Source organism: Pteropus vampyrus, unplaced genomic scaffold (assembly GCF_000151845.1).
Source record: "Pteropus vampyrus isolate Shadow unplaced genomic scaffold, Pvam_2.0 Scaffold233, whole genome shotgun sequence".
Lineage (NCBI taxonomy): Eukaryota > Metazoa > Chordata > Mammalia > Chiroptera > Pteropodidae > Pteropus > Pteropus vampyrus.
This window is the reverse complement of record NW_011889014.1, coordinates 1,583,061-1,600,877: the sequence shown is the minus strand read 5'-3', so window position 1 is coordinate 1,600,877 and position 17,817 is coordinate 1,583,061. Positions and strand designations below refer to the sequence as shown.

The 17,817-nt window shown below is 41.1% G+C and overlaps 1 protein-coding gene across 1 annotated transcript in view; it reads right to left on the bottom strand.

The window, feature by feature from the left end:
- TIAM1 (T cell lymphoma invasion and metastasis 1) overlaps nucleotides 1–17,817 on the bottom strand; it is a 348,762-nt gene that overhangs the window by 56,797 nt on the left and 274,148 nt on the right. The window contains exons 12-15 of the mRNA XM_023519721.1: nucleotides 15,622–15,726; nucleotides 10,815–10,896; nucleotides 4,990–5,076; nucleotides 2–85 (exon numbers count right to left, since the gene is read on the bottom strand). Coding sequence (XP_023375489.1) covers nucleotides 2–85; nucleotides 4,990–5,076; nucleotides 10,815–10,896; nucleotides 15,622–15,726 — 358 coding nt within the window. The remainder of the gene's footprint in view (nucleotide 1; nucleotides 86–4,989; nucleotides 5,077–10,814; nucleotides 10,897–15,621; nucleotides 15,727–17,817) is intronic.

Sequence of the window (17,817 nt, the reverse complement as noted above, 5' to 3'; positions counted from 1 at the left end):
GTCAGGAAATCTCTGAGCATTGATGAGTTCAGGGTGCCGGCAGCACGATTATTGATCTCGAGAATCTCATCTCCCGCCTTCAGGCCTGCCAACGCGAGACGGAAAATGTTCAATTTCACAGGCACACATGCAGCAGCAACGGCGTCGAGTCAGATCGCGATCCCTCAGAAGCTCTGCTGTAAAGGGCACACTGAGCTCTCTTGCTATAGGCCCTGCATGCAGCTCCAGGTGCTGCCACACACACAGACTTGTAGTGATCAAAAGGGATCATCGGGGTGATCATGTGGGCTTCCGTTCCAGAAGGTTCCGAACCCAGATGTTACAGCATGCCTATCCTGTTGTGATACACCAACTAAACCAGTTTATTCCTTCTTTAATCTGTGTGTTCCGTGCGTCTGCCAGTTTCACCTGACAAATGCCAATTCTGGCTCTTGCCCTACAATTTTGAGGGGGAAAAAAAGCAGAAACACTGATTACCGTGACCGGTATGTTTTGTACCTGCTCACGCTGCAGTGTGCACGTGTGGCACAACCCACTAATATCTTCTGATCATTTCTACGGAACCAAAACACAAAGAGCATCCTCTAGCTCCAACCACAGAAGGTCGTCTTATTCCAAACACATTAAGAGACGACAGTTTACAGAACCAAACGCGATCATTTTTCGCCTTTTTTTTTTTTTTTTTTTTGGTTTTTAAACTGCATCAGGACCTGGGGGTGAATATCTTTTGGAAAGTTCTCAAAGGATCTGCTACTTCTGCAAAGCAGGCTAGGGACGGTGCCAAAGTTTGGGGCCCGAAGGAGCAGTCGTGAATAAGCCCAACCTCGGAGTACAAGAAGTTGGGACCCCAGGTGGGGCAGTTCCGCTTGGTATGAAAAGAAAGAACATTCCAGCAGTATGGCAAAGGGAGTGGTTAGGGAAGAACATGAAATAAAGTGTCTTTTCAGCTAAAAAGAAAAAAGGGGCCTAATGCATATTTTAGAGACTAAATGTGGAAAAACAAATTTGAAAAAGGAAGTGAATAACAGTCAGAGACAAATGATAAACTGCAGAAATGAGAAGCCACCTGGCCCCTCTGGCCTCCACAGATCTCACCTCTGATTCTGCAGAAAAATGACGCTGCGAAGAAGTTCTTCCTTCCCCACTTCCTAGAGTCACACCCCTTGGCCATCTATACTCAGGTTTCCAAACTACTCGAAGTCAACTTTCTATCATAAAATACTCCAGGACACATTATGGGTGGGAAGACAATGGAAGAGAAATGAGAATGTTTTTCTCCATATCGGGGGTGGAATTCTGGGACGCTAACCGTTCCCTTTCTAGGTAACAGATTTTGGCATCTCAACATTTAAACCGAAAATACAAAGTTTCTAGTGAAAACTAGTTTTTTTTGTTGTTGTTTTTTTTTAAGTCTTCTCTTGTTGACAACCCTTTTGGTTAGCTGTTAGAGGAGGTACTATAAGGAGAAAGAAAAAAAAGACTTAAAAAACTAAAAACCTCTATGAGTTGTTTTTTTTTTCTTAAGGAAGTTCCTTCCAGGTTTACTATGAGTGGTGGAGCAGGTGTGTGTAGTGGGCTAAATGGATGGCCCCCAACAAGATATGTCCATATCCCCAAACCTGTGAATGTGACCTTATTGGGAAACAACATCTTTGCAGCTGTTCATTAAGTCAAAGATCTTGAGATAAGATCATGCTGGGTTATCTGATGATGGATCCTAAACCTTAGATACTGACATAGAAGAGGAGAAGGCCATGTGAAGATGGAGGCAGAGACCGGGGTGCTGCTGCCACAATCCAAGGACTCCTGGAGCCACCGGACACCGGAGGAGGCAGGAAGAATTCTCCCCCAGCCTTCGAAGGACGTGTGGCTCTACTCACACCTTGATTTCAGCCTTCCAGCCTCCAGAACTGTGAGTGAGAAAGTTCTGTTGTTTTAAGCCACCCAGTTTACGGTAGTTTATTATGGCAGCCCTAGAAAACGAATACAGGGGGCAACCTGAGTGAGTTATTCTCAGTATTAATAAGTCAGGGGAGGTAGCCCACGGTGGTGAGCAGTGACATGTGCTCTGCTGGGGTCCTTCTGTCACAATTCTACCAAGTAACAGCTCTGTGTCTGTGAGCATGTTATCGAATCTCTCCCAGCCTCACTTTCCTTGCAGGTAAGAGGGATAATGGGTTAAATGAGATTAAATGAAATAATCCACGGAAAGCTCTTAGGACAGCACTTGGCGCACTGAAGATATGTGATGCACATTAAATCTCATAATTAACATCTGGGAGAAGGAAGAGGAAAATTTTTCTTTCCAACAGAAAACCGCAGCCTGCCGAGAACTAACCTCCACCTGGGCATCGTAAAAGTTGTGAAGTACCCAAGCTGTCTCTAGAAAAATAGGACACACAGGTTTCTCCACCGGGCTCTGTCCCATGTGCCGTCATGTAAGGTGACAGCAAAGATGCCAGACTCCCATCTCAGCTGACTCCAAGAGAAGAATGAGGGACCAAAGACGAACATGCCCAAGGTGAGCAGAGATAAGTATAAAAAATAACTCTTTGGTTCAAAAAGTCAATCCTACAAGTACAGCCCATGTGACATCCAGCTGAGAGCAGATGGCAGGAGGGAGCAGGAATAGGGGGACTAACCGTCAGCCCAAAGCCCAAGACGGCTCACAAAAATATATAAGTAAAAACCCAACAAGGCTGAATTGGTGCAAACAGAACATTCAGATAGAATTAGGCTGCATTCCACCAGACTTCCCCTGGCTGCACCACGATCTGGTCATTTTAAGAGAACAATGGCCCCTGGACTATGTCCAGAGGACAATGCCCAGAGTTGTAGCCTATACCCCAATAAAGGCTTGAAGGAGCTGGAGGTGCTGACTGTGAGCAAAGACAAACACAGCCATTGTAAAACGATGGAGAGCAAAGGCTGGCTACAGAGGAGGCAAAACAGTGACGGAAAGCTGAGGAGGAGGATGTTTTGTGATCAGAACTGTCCACGAAGAGGCTGTGTGGTCCAGAGCGAGCTCTCCAGCATCGACGGGTCTTCACGCAGAGGCTAGATTTAACATAAAATACCCCCAGGAGCCAGGTATCAGAATAGTGCTTCTGGCCCAGGTGGACAAATGGACATCCCTCTTTCAACTGTAGAAAACAGCGCCACACAGGGCAAGAAGGTTGGAGCGGACGACCGTTTGTTTTTATCTGACCTCAGTGTTCTTGGATTCAAAGAACTTAAACAGGATGTGACTAAAACCAGGGCAGCATATTTCCCCACCCCCATACCATGCCAACCGGCACACTCACTGTGCTGAAAGATAAGAATCAGCCTTGGGGTTTGAACGGGAAGAAACCCTGTCACTTCTGGTCTTAGCTGAGATACAGCTTAGTGAGTGTGTCAAACTTGGGCCTCCAGGCTGCCTGTGGCCTAGAAAGTACGCAAAGAAAATGAAGGAAAATCCTCTTCTATGACAGTTAGCAGTGTGTCTGAATTACTTTGACTTAATTCCCCCTTTGTAACCCCTTTGCCATTTCTGTGCATAGCCAAGTCTGTGGATGCACTTCTCCAATGCTTACAAGTGTGGGGCAAACACACACACACACACACACACACACACACACACACACACACACACACACACACAGAGGCAGCTTGCAAGCCATGAACACGCAGAACTAAGCTGTACAGAACATGGGAGGAGGTGGAGAAGACCCGCCTTCCATCCTTTTCCCAGCGTCTCCCTTCAGCAGCTCTCCAACAGAACGGACAAAAGTCTTATATCTAAGCACGGCAGGCCCAGATGTGCAGGTCTTTTACATTCAACGGGTATTATTTTGACACGGCCTGGATACAACTAAAAGAAGAATGAAATGAAGGTGGATTTTGAGCCCTACCCTCCTGCTCAGTTTGCTTACGGTGAGTATAGTGGGTTAAAGAGTGTCCCCCCCAAATCCATGTCTACCTAGTACATCAGAATGTGACCTTATCTGGAGAAAGGGTCTTTGCAGATGTCATTAAGTTAAGAGGAGGTCATAATGGATTAGGGTAGGCCCTAAATCCAATGACTGGCCCTCTTATAAGAAGGCCATGTAAAGACACAGCAAGACATGCAGGCAAAAAGGCCATGTGATGACAGAGGCAGAAATTGAAGAGATACAGCAATAAGCCAAGGAATGCCAACGGCCACCAGAAGCCAGGAAGAGGCATCGAACAGATTCTTTGCTCACAGGCTCCAGAAGGAAACAACCCTGCCCATACCTTGATTTTGAACTTCTGGCCTCCTGAACTGTAAGAGAATACATTTCTGTTGTTTTTCATCACTCAGTTTGTGATCATTTGTTACTGTAGCCATAGGAAACCCATACAGGAAGCAAAAAATCTAGATCGAAAAATTCTCTCAGAGTAGAGAGAAGATGGAGAGTTGGGGTTCCACAAGGGGCCTAGGCTGCACTACGAGCCCTGGTAGGGGTGCAGGCAGAGTGTGGCAGAGAAGAACTCTGTAAGAGGGGCAAGAAGGTAGGATCCTGAACCCCCAGGTTCTCAACTTCTGCAAAGATTCCTCCAGGAATGGCAGCAACAGAGCATCTGCTTTGAAGGAGCTTTGCAGGCCCAAGCGATGGCCAGTGTTAGCTCTGACCAGTGTGGACCAAAGCGCAGAGGGGTCTTCACAAAAGTCCTGAAGATCCTAGGAAGGTGCCCCAGGACCTCCATTCAATCCTAGACAATGGAAGGACAACCACTTATAATTAGTATGGGATTTCCCACCAGTCCCATGGAAATAAGCTCAGAATCAGATTTTTAAATCCAAGAATGTGACATTTCTTACTCACCTGAAGTTATGGAATAATTTTCATATTTCCTGGAAGAGTTTTCCATGAGACAACATTCCAATACTCTTTACAGGTGAACCTTTTGGGCTTATTTTTCTCATCCACCAAACAGAGAAACCCAAATGGGAATTTAAGAAAGACAGAATATTCAGTGACTTACCTTTCTTGGAAGCTAAACCAGTTTCCTTCACCCTATTAACGTAGAGCTTCCGAACACCGTCTTCTTCCACAGAAGAAAGTGAAAACCCTAGGAAACACAGACAAAGTGGTAGGACCCACACTTTCTGAGTGTTTAGCAAACAACAGGAAGTACCTGCTGTGAACTAGGTACGTGCAGTGTTTGGGGTTGTAGTTTGGAACAATCGCTTTTCCTTGTTCATACTGTTTAACAAAGTAGAAAAATGTATTTTTAGATTCACTCTAAAAGAAGGCACTGTTTGTAAAAATAAATATTACCAGGCACATCAATCTTCATACTACCTACCTGTCAACTCGAATGGAAGAAAGTTATTTTATTTTACTTTGCTTGGTAGTAAATGCCATAATTTTGCCTTTTTCATAGTCTCCTCCACAGCACAAACCAGGATAATTAGCGTATCTCATCGGAGTCCCCTTGACTGTTTTCAGCAGTCTTTGTCCTAGGATATATTACAACTGAATACCTGTATGGTGCTTATTCATCCATACGTATTGCTACATGGATATGCCTGGATAAAATTCTGCAAATAAGGTTAAGTAGCACCTCACTTTACAAATCCCATTTCATAATGAAACGAACTGATTCCTCATTCTACTAGTGTCTGATCAGAAGATCATCTTATACTTGTCCTGATTTCTAGAGCTCAAAGCTCATTAGTTCATTCATTCTGGGCTTTGCTACGTTCATCAGAAAAAAAAAAGGGCAAGACAAGGTCCCAAAGTTTTAAGTGTGTGGGGACCTTGGGTGCTCCCAATCCTGTGGCTACAAGCTCTGATCATCTCTGTTTCTAGAAAGTCTCATGTAAAACTCCTTTCTGCTCAATTAAGGAAGCGTCCAAAACAAGTACCTGCTTTTCCCTCAGGACAAAACACTTTGGCAGATCCTGCTAAAAGAGCAATAAATGCAATTGTAAAGATGTGACATAATTTCAGCTCTGGGAGAAGAACGATCCCATAATATGGATACCTGTCTTAAGGCTAAAGGCAGAGGAAAAAACAGTGGTTTAAACAACCAAACAAGTAAATAACAACAAAACAGAATAATTAATTATAGGACCGGAGGCCAGGGAGTCACTGTAACTTTTCAAGCTGTGTGTTTTCTTCAATGTGTGCTTTTCTGTCTAAATCACAAGACCAGGAAATAGATACTCACACGTAGGCAAAACTTCCAACTGCCATCACCCACTACGGTACCATAACTCTTTCAGACGGGTAACGACATAAGGCCACCACTCCCTTAATTTAATTTTATTTTGAATTCCATTCTTCTAGCAACTTGTTGCTTTCAGATTATGTTTCAAGAAGCCCCCACTCAAATAAGAATAATTTTATACACGAGCCGTTTAAGTGACGTTAGACTGAACACAGGTGTCTTTCTCTATATTTCAGGAGAGAATTTTTTTTAAAATCTGTTACAATAGACAGACAATCGAGGGATATATCAAGGGAAAGGATGGATAGAATTTATTGAAATATAGGCATTTCCCTTCTAAAACGCTACTATTTTGCAAAATTCTGAGACTAAAACTTTTTTTCCCTGTTAAAAATAAAAGGCACACGCTGACAGAGTGCCAGGGGACCAGCCCGAATGGCAGATCCAGGAGAGGTGACTGCTGAGAGTCTGCTGTAAATCACTTTACGACAAAGTCAGCAGACATGGCTGAGGTAGCACCTGCTCCTTCCCTCTTTACTTGGTCTTCCCTTTTAAATAATCGCAAGGTAAAATGAGATGGGGAGGAGCCATCCAGCATGAAGACTGCAAGTGACTGAAATTCGCACTAGGCGACTGGGTACCCACGTGGATGGATCTGAGAAACGGATCAGACTTCTCAAGTTGATGGGAAGATCTCTGGCTAGGGAAGGGGATAGAAGAAAGAGAATGCCTATAAGCTCCTTTTCGAAGATCACGCAAACGGAAGCCAACAATTTACTAATGGACGTGGGCGTGGCACGTTAGCTGTGCCCCGGAACCCCTACTGGAGGACACCCATGGAGGGCTCAAGCAAACAGGAGCTCCTGTCAGGTCAGAAACACAGCCCACCCCACACCTGGCTGTGCCCCGCACACTCCTGCGGAGTCTCAGTGTCTGATCCCAAGGGGCAGCCTCTATTTCAAGATGCCGGGAATTTGCACACTGGAGGGGGGCTTGTGACCATCTCCTACGTTAACAGATATAAAAAAAAATGTTAAACATCTTACAGCTGGATTATTTGGAGGTAAATGAAGAACACAGTGATTTTCACGGCGAATCAGCAAAGTCAGAATTATTTTTTTCCTTTTATGACAGCAACATTCTAATTCCCAGCACAAAAAATGCAACATGGCCCCAAATGATATACCACAGGGAATAGAGTGATTCAATATAAATCAATGTATCTACGCCATCAGAAAGCTTTCAGTTACAAAGGCCAGCAGGCACCATGAGTGGCCACTGGGATAATGATCTTGACAATGAAGGAAGTGATTAAAACTAAGTGTAGAAGCTAAGAAGACAAACTCGCAAGTTGAACAACCCGAGATCACTTGTACTATAATTCATGACCAATGAAAAGTCATGACACCATAATAAACGAGAGCAACACTCAAACTAGATGCCAGGAAACACTGAAATTCAGAAAATGAGAAAAGTTCCATTTATGTCAGATACCTATGACATAAATGGAACAAATGACCAAAAATAAAACCGTGTAAGAAGTTTCTTAAGAAAAAGGAATGCGAAGTTGCAGAAAGGATGCATCTCCCACTTCGAGGCACGCTTAGCCTATCACGTAACCGCTTGAACTAATGTCACAAATAAGGTCTGAGGGTGACCTGTGGGCTGAGATGGAGAAATTAAACAAGTGTTAAATCTTTCAATGTGTTCAGTCTGTTAGATTATTAAATCGTATTTTCCTCCTTTCTAAAGTGTTCAAAAAGAGAAGGCAGCATTCGGTCGGTAGTTAGATTTCTGTGTGTCAATGTGCGCTAATATCATTTACACACACTGAACTCAATATATAGCGGGAAGCCACATGTAGAAGTGCTAATATTAGATACAGATGAGCTGAATGTAGAATCCTGGGTAGTTTGGAGGTCAGAGGCAATCAGATCTCGTAGGATTACGGGGCTCTTGAACTTTTTCAATCGAAATGCTGCTGGAATACCCTATGCCAACATGAAATGGGCACTGAGAATAAATGGTTTAGCTGAGGTTATTCGCCACGCGGTAGCAGACTTTTCAAAAGGAGTCCAAGAACCCGTACAGTTTGCTGCTGAACATCACGTCATCAAGGACAGAAATGGAGGCTTAAACCTTGAGAACCTAGCAGTTTGTCACTGCCACAACCTCCGAACATGACATTTTGTAGTTCACAAACAAGACTGGCCCACGACAAATCGGAAATTGCAAAACAAAAAAATCTGCTTCTTTGTCAGGTAGTTTCAGAAGCACCGTTGACGATAATTTCTAGCTTGATGACTGATGCCCTTCCAGTACCTTTAGTGTGGAAATGTAGATGGGTTCCATGAGCACTTCAGTCACTTTAATAAAATAGTATAAAAAGTGTAGTGGTTTGTGCTCAGTTTCTATTTCCAAGACCAAAGGCCAGTCAGAATTCGATTCGAGAGCTTTGCATTTCAGCCCTTTCTGGCTTCCTGATACAGTTTATCCTTCCTCAACAGAAACTCAGTAACGAGTAAAGAGTAACCGTCATGGTGTGTCTTGGAGGAACTGCCCCATATTTATAGCACTGCGACTAATCATGGCATTAATTACCGAGGTCATGCTTCTCCTACATAATAAGCCTTTTATTTACACAATTATCCTTTGCCATCGAAAACATCCTCTGGCTTTATTTATGATGTCTTTAGTTTTAAGTTCAAGGGTAAACGGTGTGAAAGTGTAATCCAAGAGGCTCGGCTTCAAAATCAGGTTCTCTTCATTAGGCCAGGATACTCTAATGAGCATTCTGAGGTGCAGGTTGCCTTGGGGAGAAGCTGCACTAGGAATCTAGAATCCTGCCACTCAGTAAAGGGTTTGAAGATTTTCAAATGCTAAAAAGCTTAATAATTTAATTTAGAGAGAAACTGTAAGTGAGCGTATGCGGTCGCCTTTGTATCTTTTCTAGAAAACCAGGTTTCCTTCTAGCACATAAGACTACACCTGTGACCCCCAGGAGGTAGGTGTGGCCACGTGACTTGCTTTGACGAATGGTGAGCCAGCACCTGATCCACCACCTTCTCTTTCTCTTCTGTGAAGAGACAATGTCCCAGGTGGCAGCTGTGCAGGCTGGGTCATGGAGTGAGGACAATATAAAGAAAGAGTCCCGGCCAACCCACAAAGGATGCATGGTGAATATGACAAATGCATCTCACTGTTCAGAGTCACTGAGCTCTGGTGACTGTCATTAGCTCGCCTAACCTCTCCAGTCCTGACAGATATGGCGCAGTATGGGTTTTCCCACTTATTTTACTCAGGCACCATCTCTTTGACTATTCAAGTCAAGCTGGCCTTCTGTTTCCCTGGGTTCCACACTCAACCAACTGCCGATCAAAAATATCCACCGAAAAAAAAAAAAAATCTAGAAAGCCGATCCCTAAACAATATAGTATAACAACTACTTACATAGCATTTATATTGTATTAAGTATTATAAGTAATCAAGGCATGATTTAAAGTATATGAGAGGATGTGCTAAGTGATAAGTAAATACTATGCCATTTTATATACTTGAGCATCTTCAGATTTTGGTATCCTTCAGGGTCCTGGCACCAATCCCACATGAGCACTGAGTGACAAAAGTAATGCTAAGCAAAGAAGACTTGTCTTAAACATATGGAAAGGATTAGATATTTAACCATGCCAGAATGCAGACAGCTGTGTGGTAAAGAGCGTTCACACAGCAGGACTGACTGCTATTCTCTGAAAGACATGCTCACAAGTTTGGGCCCTGGCTGGCATCTGGGAACCTGGATTTGGGGAGAGTTCCCAATGCCCGAACATGGCTTTCTGTGCCTAAACGGTACAGAGAGTGTGGTGTATGTTGAACACCTGCTTCCTTCCAGGGGTCTGGAATTTTGTTTTGATATACGCTAGGCAGAGGGTGCCTACGTGACCAGCTTCCCAATAAAAACCGTGGGACTGAGTCTCTAATGAGCTTCTTTGGTAGACGCTGTCACAGCTTGCTGCTGGGGGATTCAAGAACATCCAATGTGACTGAAGGAGGATTCCTGGATGCTCACACCTGGATTCCTCAAATTTTGGCCTCCACCCGGCATTTTTCTTTTATTATTGATGTTGCTTTGTACAGGTTTCCCTGTACAAATCATTGTCATGAAGATGATCATATACTGAGCCCTGAGTGCCCTCTTGGTGTGTCAGTGAACACAGGGTTGGTCTTGGGGACCCCCAAAACAACACCGAAATAAATTCCTTTAACATTATTTGGCGGAGGGGGTGAGGAAGAATAATGTATATGTTTTGGGGAGAGAAATGTAAAAGGATAATTTCTTCATTACTAGGGCACATCATGATATAAAATAATCTATTCCCAATATATCCATTTCCTTTTTATGATAGTAAAACCCCATTGATTACAGTTATGAAATTTAAAGTTGAAGTCTTCATTGTACCCAGAGTGGATATCTCTTCTCTTCCTAGTTTGGCTGCTTCACACAGCACAGAAACCAGATGTGCTATCTGTTCTAAATTGGCCCCAAAGGCATTTTTTTGAATTGTATATAAGTACATGTTTACACAGGAAATGCTTTAACTTGAAAAACACCGAAGATCAAAGAAAAATAAACGTACCATAATTATCACTGGCTGTGTCTGACTTCTCAATCTGGATGTTCTGAGTGACTTTTGGACAAATTTCAATTTCTTTGTACAGCTGAAAATCACAAAGAAAAGTCTAATTAGGATTTCACTATAAATAACTTATTAGGAATCGTCATCATTTTGTAAATCTGTGTTTTCACGATTGATACTTGGAAGCAAATTCTCATCACATCCCTGTGTTTTCATGGAACAGAACCCATTAAAAGCCGAAGCAGAAACATATAACTCATAATCTCACACTTAGCTACAGTTCCAGTTTCTAAATAATTCCTCCACATAACTCTATATAACTCCAGATGTCTTTTCCCACCCCGTATCTATCATTTGAATCCAGGTCTCGCCGGCTCCAGAACTTAAGTTCTCTCTACTACACTATAATGCTTCCCAGGCTACCTCCTGGTAGGACTTGGTACCAAAGTAAATGGAAACAACCTTCCTAAGTAAGCGAGCCAAAAGCCATTTCCAAAATTTATGGTAAAAGTTCCCAAACAAAAAAATATGTCAATGATATGTCAGTGGTTCATGTGGAATTTAAAATTTTTCACTCAATGACAAAGTAAAGACCTATTCTGAATAAAGGTCAATAACAGAAAACTGCTCTCTAGTACTGAAAAGAATTCTTGGTAGTTATCTAAACTTGCCCCCGTCTCTGCCCATGCAAGTCATTCATCTAGAAATAATGTTATTTGGGCAAGGAGAAAAGAATGCCAGTTTTTCTCTCTCCATTTTCTTAGGGCATTTGACAGGTGCCAGAGGTGAGCAAAGTGCTTAGGATTCAGGAGACTGACAACAGTATAATAAAAACCCAAAGGAGGCAGGGAACTAAGAACTTGATGGTACAGCCCGATTCTCTCAAACACCCTAACTTTATACATCTTGCACCAAATGCTGTGTTAAGGGCATAACTCCATGTGGTTTTATTTTTATACTTCAAAACATTTTTCATACAAATAAATTCTGAAAATAAAAGAAATCAGTTAGAATACTGATCTTTAGTTCAGGAAAGATGCTCATCAAAATTATAAATACTAAATAGAATAAATTTTATGATATATTTCATAACGCCACAGAATGCTCAATAAAATGTTATGTGTTCACGTCAGCTTATTTTGAGCTTCAGATTTCTTTTTTTCAATTTGTTGGAGAACCAATCTCTTCCCCTAGGTGGCAGTATATCACTGTTTGTTCTAATCATCTCCAGAAAGTTCTAAATGCTTTTTCAAAGACCCAGTGAGAATATAACTCTCCGCGAATAATTTTTCCTATTCTTTCATATTCTACCTCCTACTGTGTAACTAAAAGTCTTTGGGTCTCTAACCAGTCTCCGGCAATAACTTACAGTCATATAGACAGACCCCTTAGCTAAGTACTTTCTTCGGTTGGTTAGACTAAAATTGAGCTTAGAAAAAAGCACTGATAAAATATATAAAAGTTCTGTATAGAAGGGTCTGTATTTTAATATATTTTCAATGCAACCACAGTATCTGAAACTAGAAGTTTTGAAATTTAGTAGTTTTATACATAAACATCTTTAACGAAGAAGTGTCACATACATTCCTTTTCTTTTTATCAAATCAATGATGTTGCTTGTTTTCACTCTTCGAAAACCAGAATAAATGATCAGCAAACTTTAAGAAATAATTTGATTACCAAGGCACTTGTGTTATCATAACATCACAGTCATTCCTTATCATGGAATGGGTACCCTGGTCCAAGCCACCATGACCCACACTCTCTGCACACTAGCCTCCTGCCTGGTCTCCCAGCTCCTTCTCTTATGCCCTAAGGTCCACTGGCCACACATCAGCCACAGTGAGCCTATCAAAACAGAAGTTAAATAATGTCTTTCCTCTCCCAAGATTTCCCTTCTCACTTGGGCCCTACATGGCCTGTCCTGTTCCCTTTCTACCTCATCTCCTGAATCTCCAGCCCCCTCCACCTACCCTGACCATCGATCATCCTCATACATCTTCCAAAATATCTCCCTGGCTCATTCTCTCTCATTTCACTCACCTCCCTGTTCAAACATCGCATCTAAAAGAGCAGAACAACTCACTTCCGGAAGTCTCATCTCTATCAGCTTTCCAAACTTTTTCTTTCCAAGCTCTTACCATCTCCTGAAATATTACCCATATTTACATGTTTTTATATCTGTCTCCACAATTTGACTGTTGGTTCATAAAGAGTAGAAACTTTTTTTTGTGTGTATCCCAGTGTCTAGAACAGCTACAATGGTGCCTGGCACAACAATAAATGCTAAATAAATATTTGCTGGGTGAATGAATATATCGATCATCAGTGTTTCGGCAAACCCTTTATTCCAACCTGTCACTTCAGGAAAAACACATTTAATAAGGCTTTTTGTAAAGCTAGTGCCTCCATGTTCATTATTATTCCATAGACTGGTCCCAACAACCAACTAATCATGGAAACATAGCCAAACATATACCACTTATATTAAAACACAAAATATTTGGGGACAGTCTTCTATTGATGGGTTATTTTTGAGGCTCCAACTTCAAACATCTGTAAGCTTTCCTAGTCCCTCAAAAAAAAATGGCAGTGGGCTATGGAAATCAACTAGCCATGGGTGGTCTGATGCTTATTCAATAAGGGTCAATACATTGAATACCTGCAAACTCTCAAAAAGCATCGAGGAACACTATATGCTCAGAAAACCTCTGCCTTTGAATGACATTACACACAGCTTAATAGTCTAAAGCAGAGATTGGAAACAAGGGACCCACAGAAGGAATTCGAGGTGTCTGTGAAAAAAATAACAACAACATAACCTGTAACTGAAACTTAGCATTTTCTTCAATCATACATGAACAGAGGCAACAAACACAGGAATATTAGCAGTGCCTCTGACCTTGTCACAAACAGAAATCACAGTTATTTTAACATCACAGTCTACTTGCTGCTAATATCTCAAAAATATTGCTTATGCTCACCACTACTTCAAAACAATGGCAGCTATTAGACATACCCCTATGTCTTCACAGTTAATGAGTTAACTAATAAATACGTGAGCACATATATTGGCCGTAGGTAATCCTACGTATTTTATTTCAGGCAATTGAAAACGTTACTCTGAGACAGATCTAGAAGCTTCACCAGGCTGCTAAAGGTACCCCAAAAGAACAAAAAAGTTAAGAATTTTAGTAAAAAATCAAGGGGTGAGTAATACTAACTTGCAACCCGAGCAATGACATTTGCGTCCTCAGGGATCTCTGAGCTGGAGACCTTTGCAATAGTTACAAAAGAATACCATGGTCTCTCTGTATTACAGGTTCTTTTCTTAAAAATTATAATTATAATATGTATATAGCAATTGTGGATACAGACAGAGTAAGCTTGGCACAACTTAGTCTCTTCTGTTAGATGAGACCATACAATAAGCAAGACTTAAAAATAATAAGTATGTCAATATAATTTCAAATGATAAGCCTCAAGCATGGACATGGAAGTGGTTAGGTGAGGCCCAGTCATTTAGGATAAGAAAGTTATTAACCCCAAGATGCAAAATATGATCTAATTCATTCCGGTGTCATGAGCAAAGTTCTCTACTCTGTTAAGACTTATTAGTTTAAGTGATGGTTGAAAATGGACCCATCATTTTGATCTTCTACTACATAGCAGGATGAGAATGTTACAAAAACATACCCCCTCTTATGCTTCATGAAAAACGCTTCAAGGAGCACAAGGAATCTTTTTAGGAGAACAGAAACATTCTAAATTACAATCGTAGTGGTGAAAGTGTGACTGTATGCATTTGTCAAAACTCATTCAACTGTGTGCTTAAAATCGGTGAGTTTTAGTGTATATAAAATAGATGTCAAAAAAAGTTGACGAAAGACATAATTCCTACTAAATTTTAAACCACACTTCCCCTTTTCCAGAAGACACTACTCAGATTTAAATTTTCAGTTCTGTTTTCTGTGGTGAAACCCTATCTTAGCCACCCGGTTATCACTCACAGATCCATGGCAAGCAGCTCGGTGGCCCCAGAGGAATGACTAAGTGCAGAGAGCGAGCAAACTCCAAGATACAGGGGCTTTGCTCCCAAAATGTTCCATTCCTGGAACTGAAAACCGTACCCCTTGGCTAACAAAAAAGGAACTTGTCACTATTTTATTACCATAACAACCATTTATTGAGCATCTACTATGTGATCCATTATCTCTGAGCTTCATAAAATCTTAGAAATAAAGTATTATCATTTTTTTTTGGCAATATCACATAATTTGCAAGCAGTAGAGCCCAATATAAAGAACCTGAGTCCCATAATGAAACTCAAACATACATAAATGTCACCAGGAATCTATGTAACTATAATTACAAAAGGCTAGGACATATAATTAGATAGCAGCATTTTCACAAACAGGACATGACCCTTTGATTCCAATATATAGGTAGAAATAACACAAAACTGGAGTTAGTGCTTTTTTCCTGACAACAGCCAGCTGATTTTTGAGTCATCAATTTAAAACAAAACACTGGCAAAGTTACAAGGAAAGCTGAGAATTCTAAGAGTCAGCTTTGGATTTCAATTCTTCGTGAGAGCACAGCAAGGCTCCTTATATAAGCAAAAGTGGCATTTCCACTCGGTGGAAATACTGTGACATGGCCATCTCCACAAACTTTAGAGCTCTGAATGAGGCTCGTTTATTTTAGAATTTGTTCCATTTCACTAACCACAATTAGCATGAGCACATATATAAGTTAAAAATAATCTCCCACGGAATGTCGGCAGGACAACAGTCATAAACATTACCAGCTCGTAAATGTCCTCCTCGGGCTTTGGAACGTAGTGCTGCATTTTGTTTTCTATTAGAAATTTCAGACGCAAATAATGAGCAGAATGATCCAGTTGATGTGTCTGGGACAAAAAGAAAGGAGAAGAGGAGAAAATGTTCAATAGTAAATAGGAATCAAACATGAGTTCTCCACTGACATATCACGTAGTCCCGAAAATAATGGAGATTTGTTACTGGAGAGATGGGGGTGGAAAGTCTCTGTACTTCTTATAAGGTTTACATCTAAAACCCAAACTTTAGAATAATATTTGTTGAACATATTAATAATATTCCATTGGTATCTTATGAATTGATGGAAACAACTGAGTCACACCTTCGTTTCTGCCTATCTGATTTATCACGCTCTTTAACTCCGGTTTTGCAACAAAACCCATCAGACTAAAGAAACCCTTAAACATAATTCCAAACTTACATAGGTGATTAGAGAAGAAAAGGGACAAGAAAGGCAAGGAATTATTGACGGTAATCGAAAAAAAATGGGCCCAGGCGAAGTTATTTGTTTAACCACATGGGGACACTGGGACAGTCATTAACAGTTCATTTGCAAGCAAGTCAGTGTGAAGACAAGACATTTAGATTTCTGTCTTATTTATATACACCCAGAGTGAGACTCCCTCAGGGGCAGCGCAGACAGGCATGTGTCCAACTTCAGAAACACACTGAATGACTTGCCCAAAGAAAACAATTCTAAAACAGTTAAGAATTGAAATTTCTAGGATTTCTCCTTTGGTCCAGAATGGGATGGACTGATTTTTTCCTACCTAGAAAGTAATCCTTGAATTAGTGTTGCAGAAAAAGCAATAGTGACTATATGGTTTTATAAATAATCCTCACTATACACTCAAGATGATGCAGAGGAAAAGAACATGTTCTTCAAAAGTTATATGGCAGCATGAAAATGAATCGTAGAGAGAAAATGTTTCAATCAAGTCATGATTTTAAAGCACCCTTTATCTTTTAGAGATTTACCCTAAAGTACTGGTTGACAAAGATATGATGTCTGGAATTTGCTTCCAAAATTATTCAGAGTAAGAGGTGGGAGCGAGTTAGTAAATAAATGAAACATAATTTGATAATTACAGAACCCTGGTGATGGATACACAGGAGTGTATTACATTGTTTTTTACTCTTACACATATGTTTGAAATTTTTCATAAATATAAAATCTCTTCATATCAAAAGAGCTACATCTGATGACGATTATTTCAATATAAAGGAAATTAATTTTGCCCTTGTTTAATACTCCTTTTACTTACCCTATTCCCACCCAAATAAAATGTTAAGCCCAAACTAAGAACATTCTGATAATTATTTCAATAAACCATTCAATCGCATCTAGAAAAACTCTTAAGTATACCAGACACTGTATGAAACACTGCAAATGTGGAAATTAAAAACACATAAATGTGGTCTTCAGGAGTGTGTGTGGCCATGAGGAGCGGGTGTGCAAAAATTGGGAGGTGGGACAGTGGTGGTTTTGCTTTTCAAATAAATACGCACGCAAGACAGGCATCTGCACGTTTACAAAAAGCACATTTTGGAAAGTGGAAATGAGTTCATTCTGAAACCTAGCAGAAGGATAAAGAAGTTTCTTACAGTGATTCTTGGGAATCCCCAATGGGGATCCTCCCTGGAGTATAGTGATAGTTTGAAGCCAACCCAATCCCATGTACCTGGCTTTGGGGTGTTCACCTCGTGTACTGAAGACCAAATAAACACCCAGTGTCCGACAGACCTGGACCACTGAGGTCAAAGATAATAAGGGCGGATGGGTAAGCCAGGGAAATACAAAGCGTGAAAGTTTTAAAGTGCTCTATCTACTGCCTGTCAGAGAGTTGCTGAGACAAACAACAAAATAATAACATTTAGGGTGATAGGATAAGAAAAAAGAAGTGTCCCGCAGAGAGACGGAAGCTGCAAATGCTTCCCACCTACCTAGGTCCTCCCTGAAATCTCTAATTAGAAGCGAAAAATTTCGGTTCGCCATCCGTTTCCGATCGAGGTGGGAGGAAAAGAGAAATGAAACTTCATGGGGTCTTGGTCAACAGAAACAAATCCACGAGGAAACCTTATCGTCACCACTTATAAACATGATGGGGACACTCCCATTGAGGCTGCCGCTTAACCAGAGCGACCTCACCCAAGAAACTTCT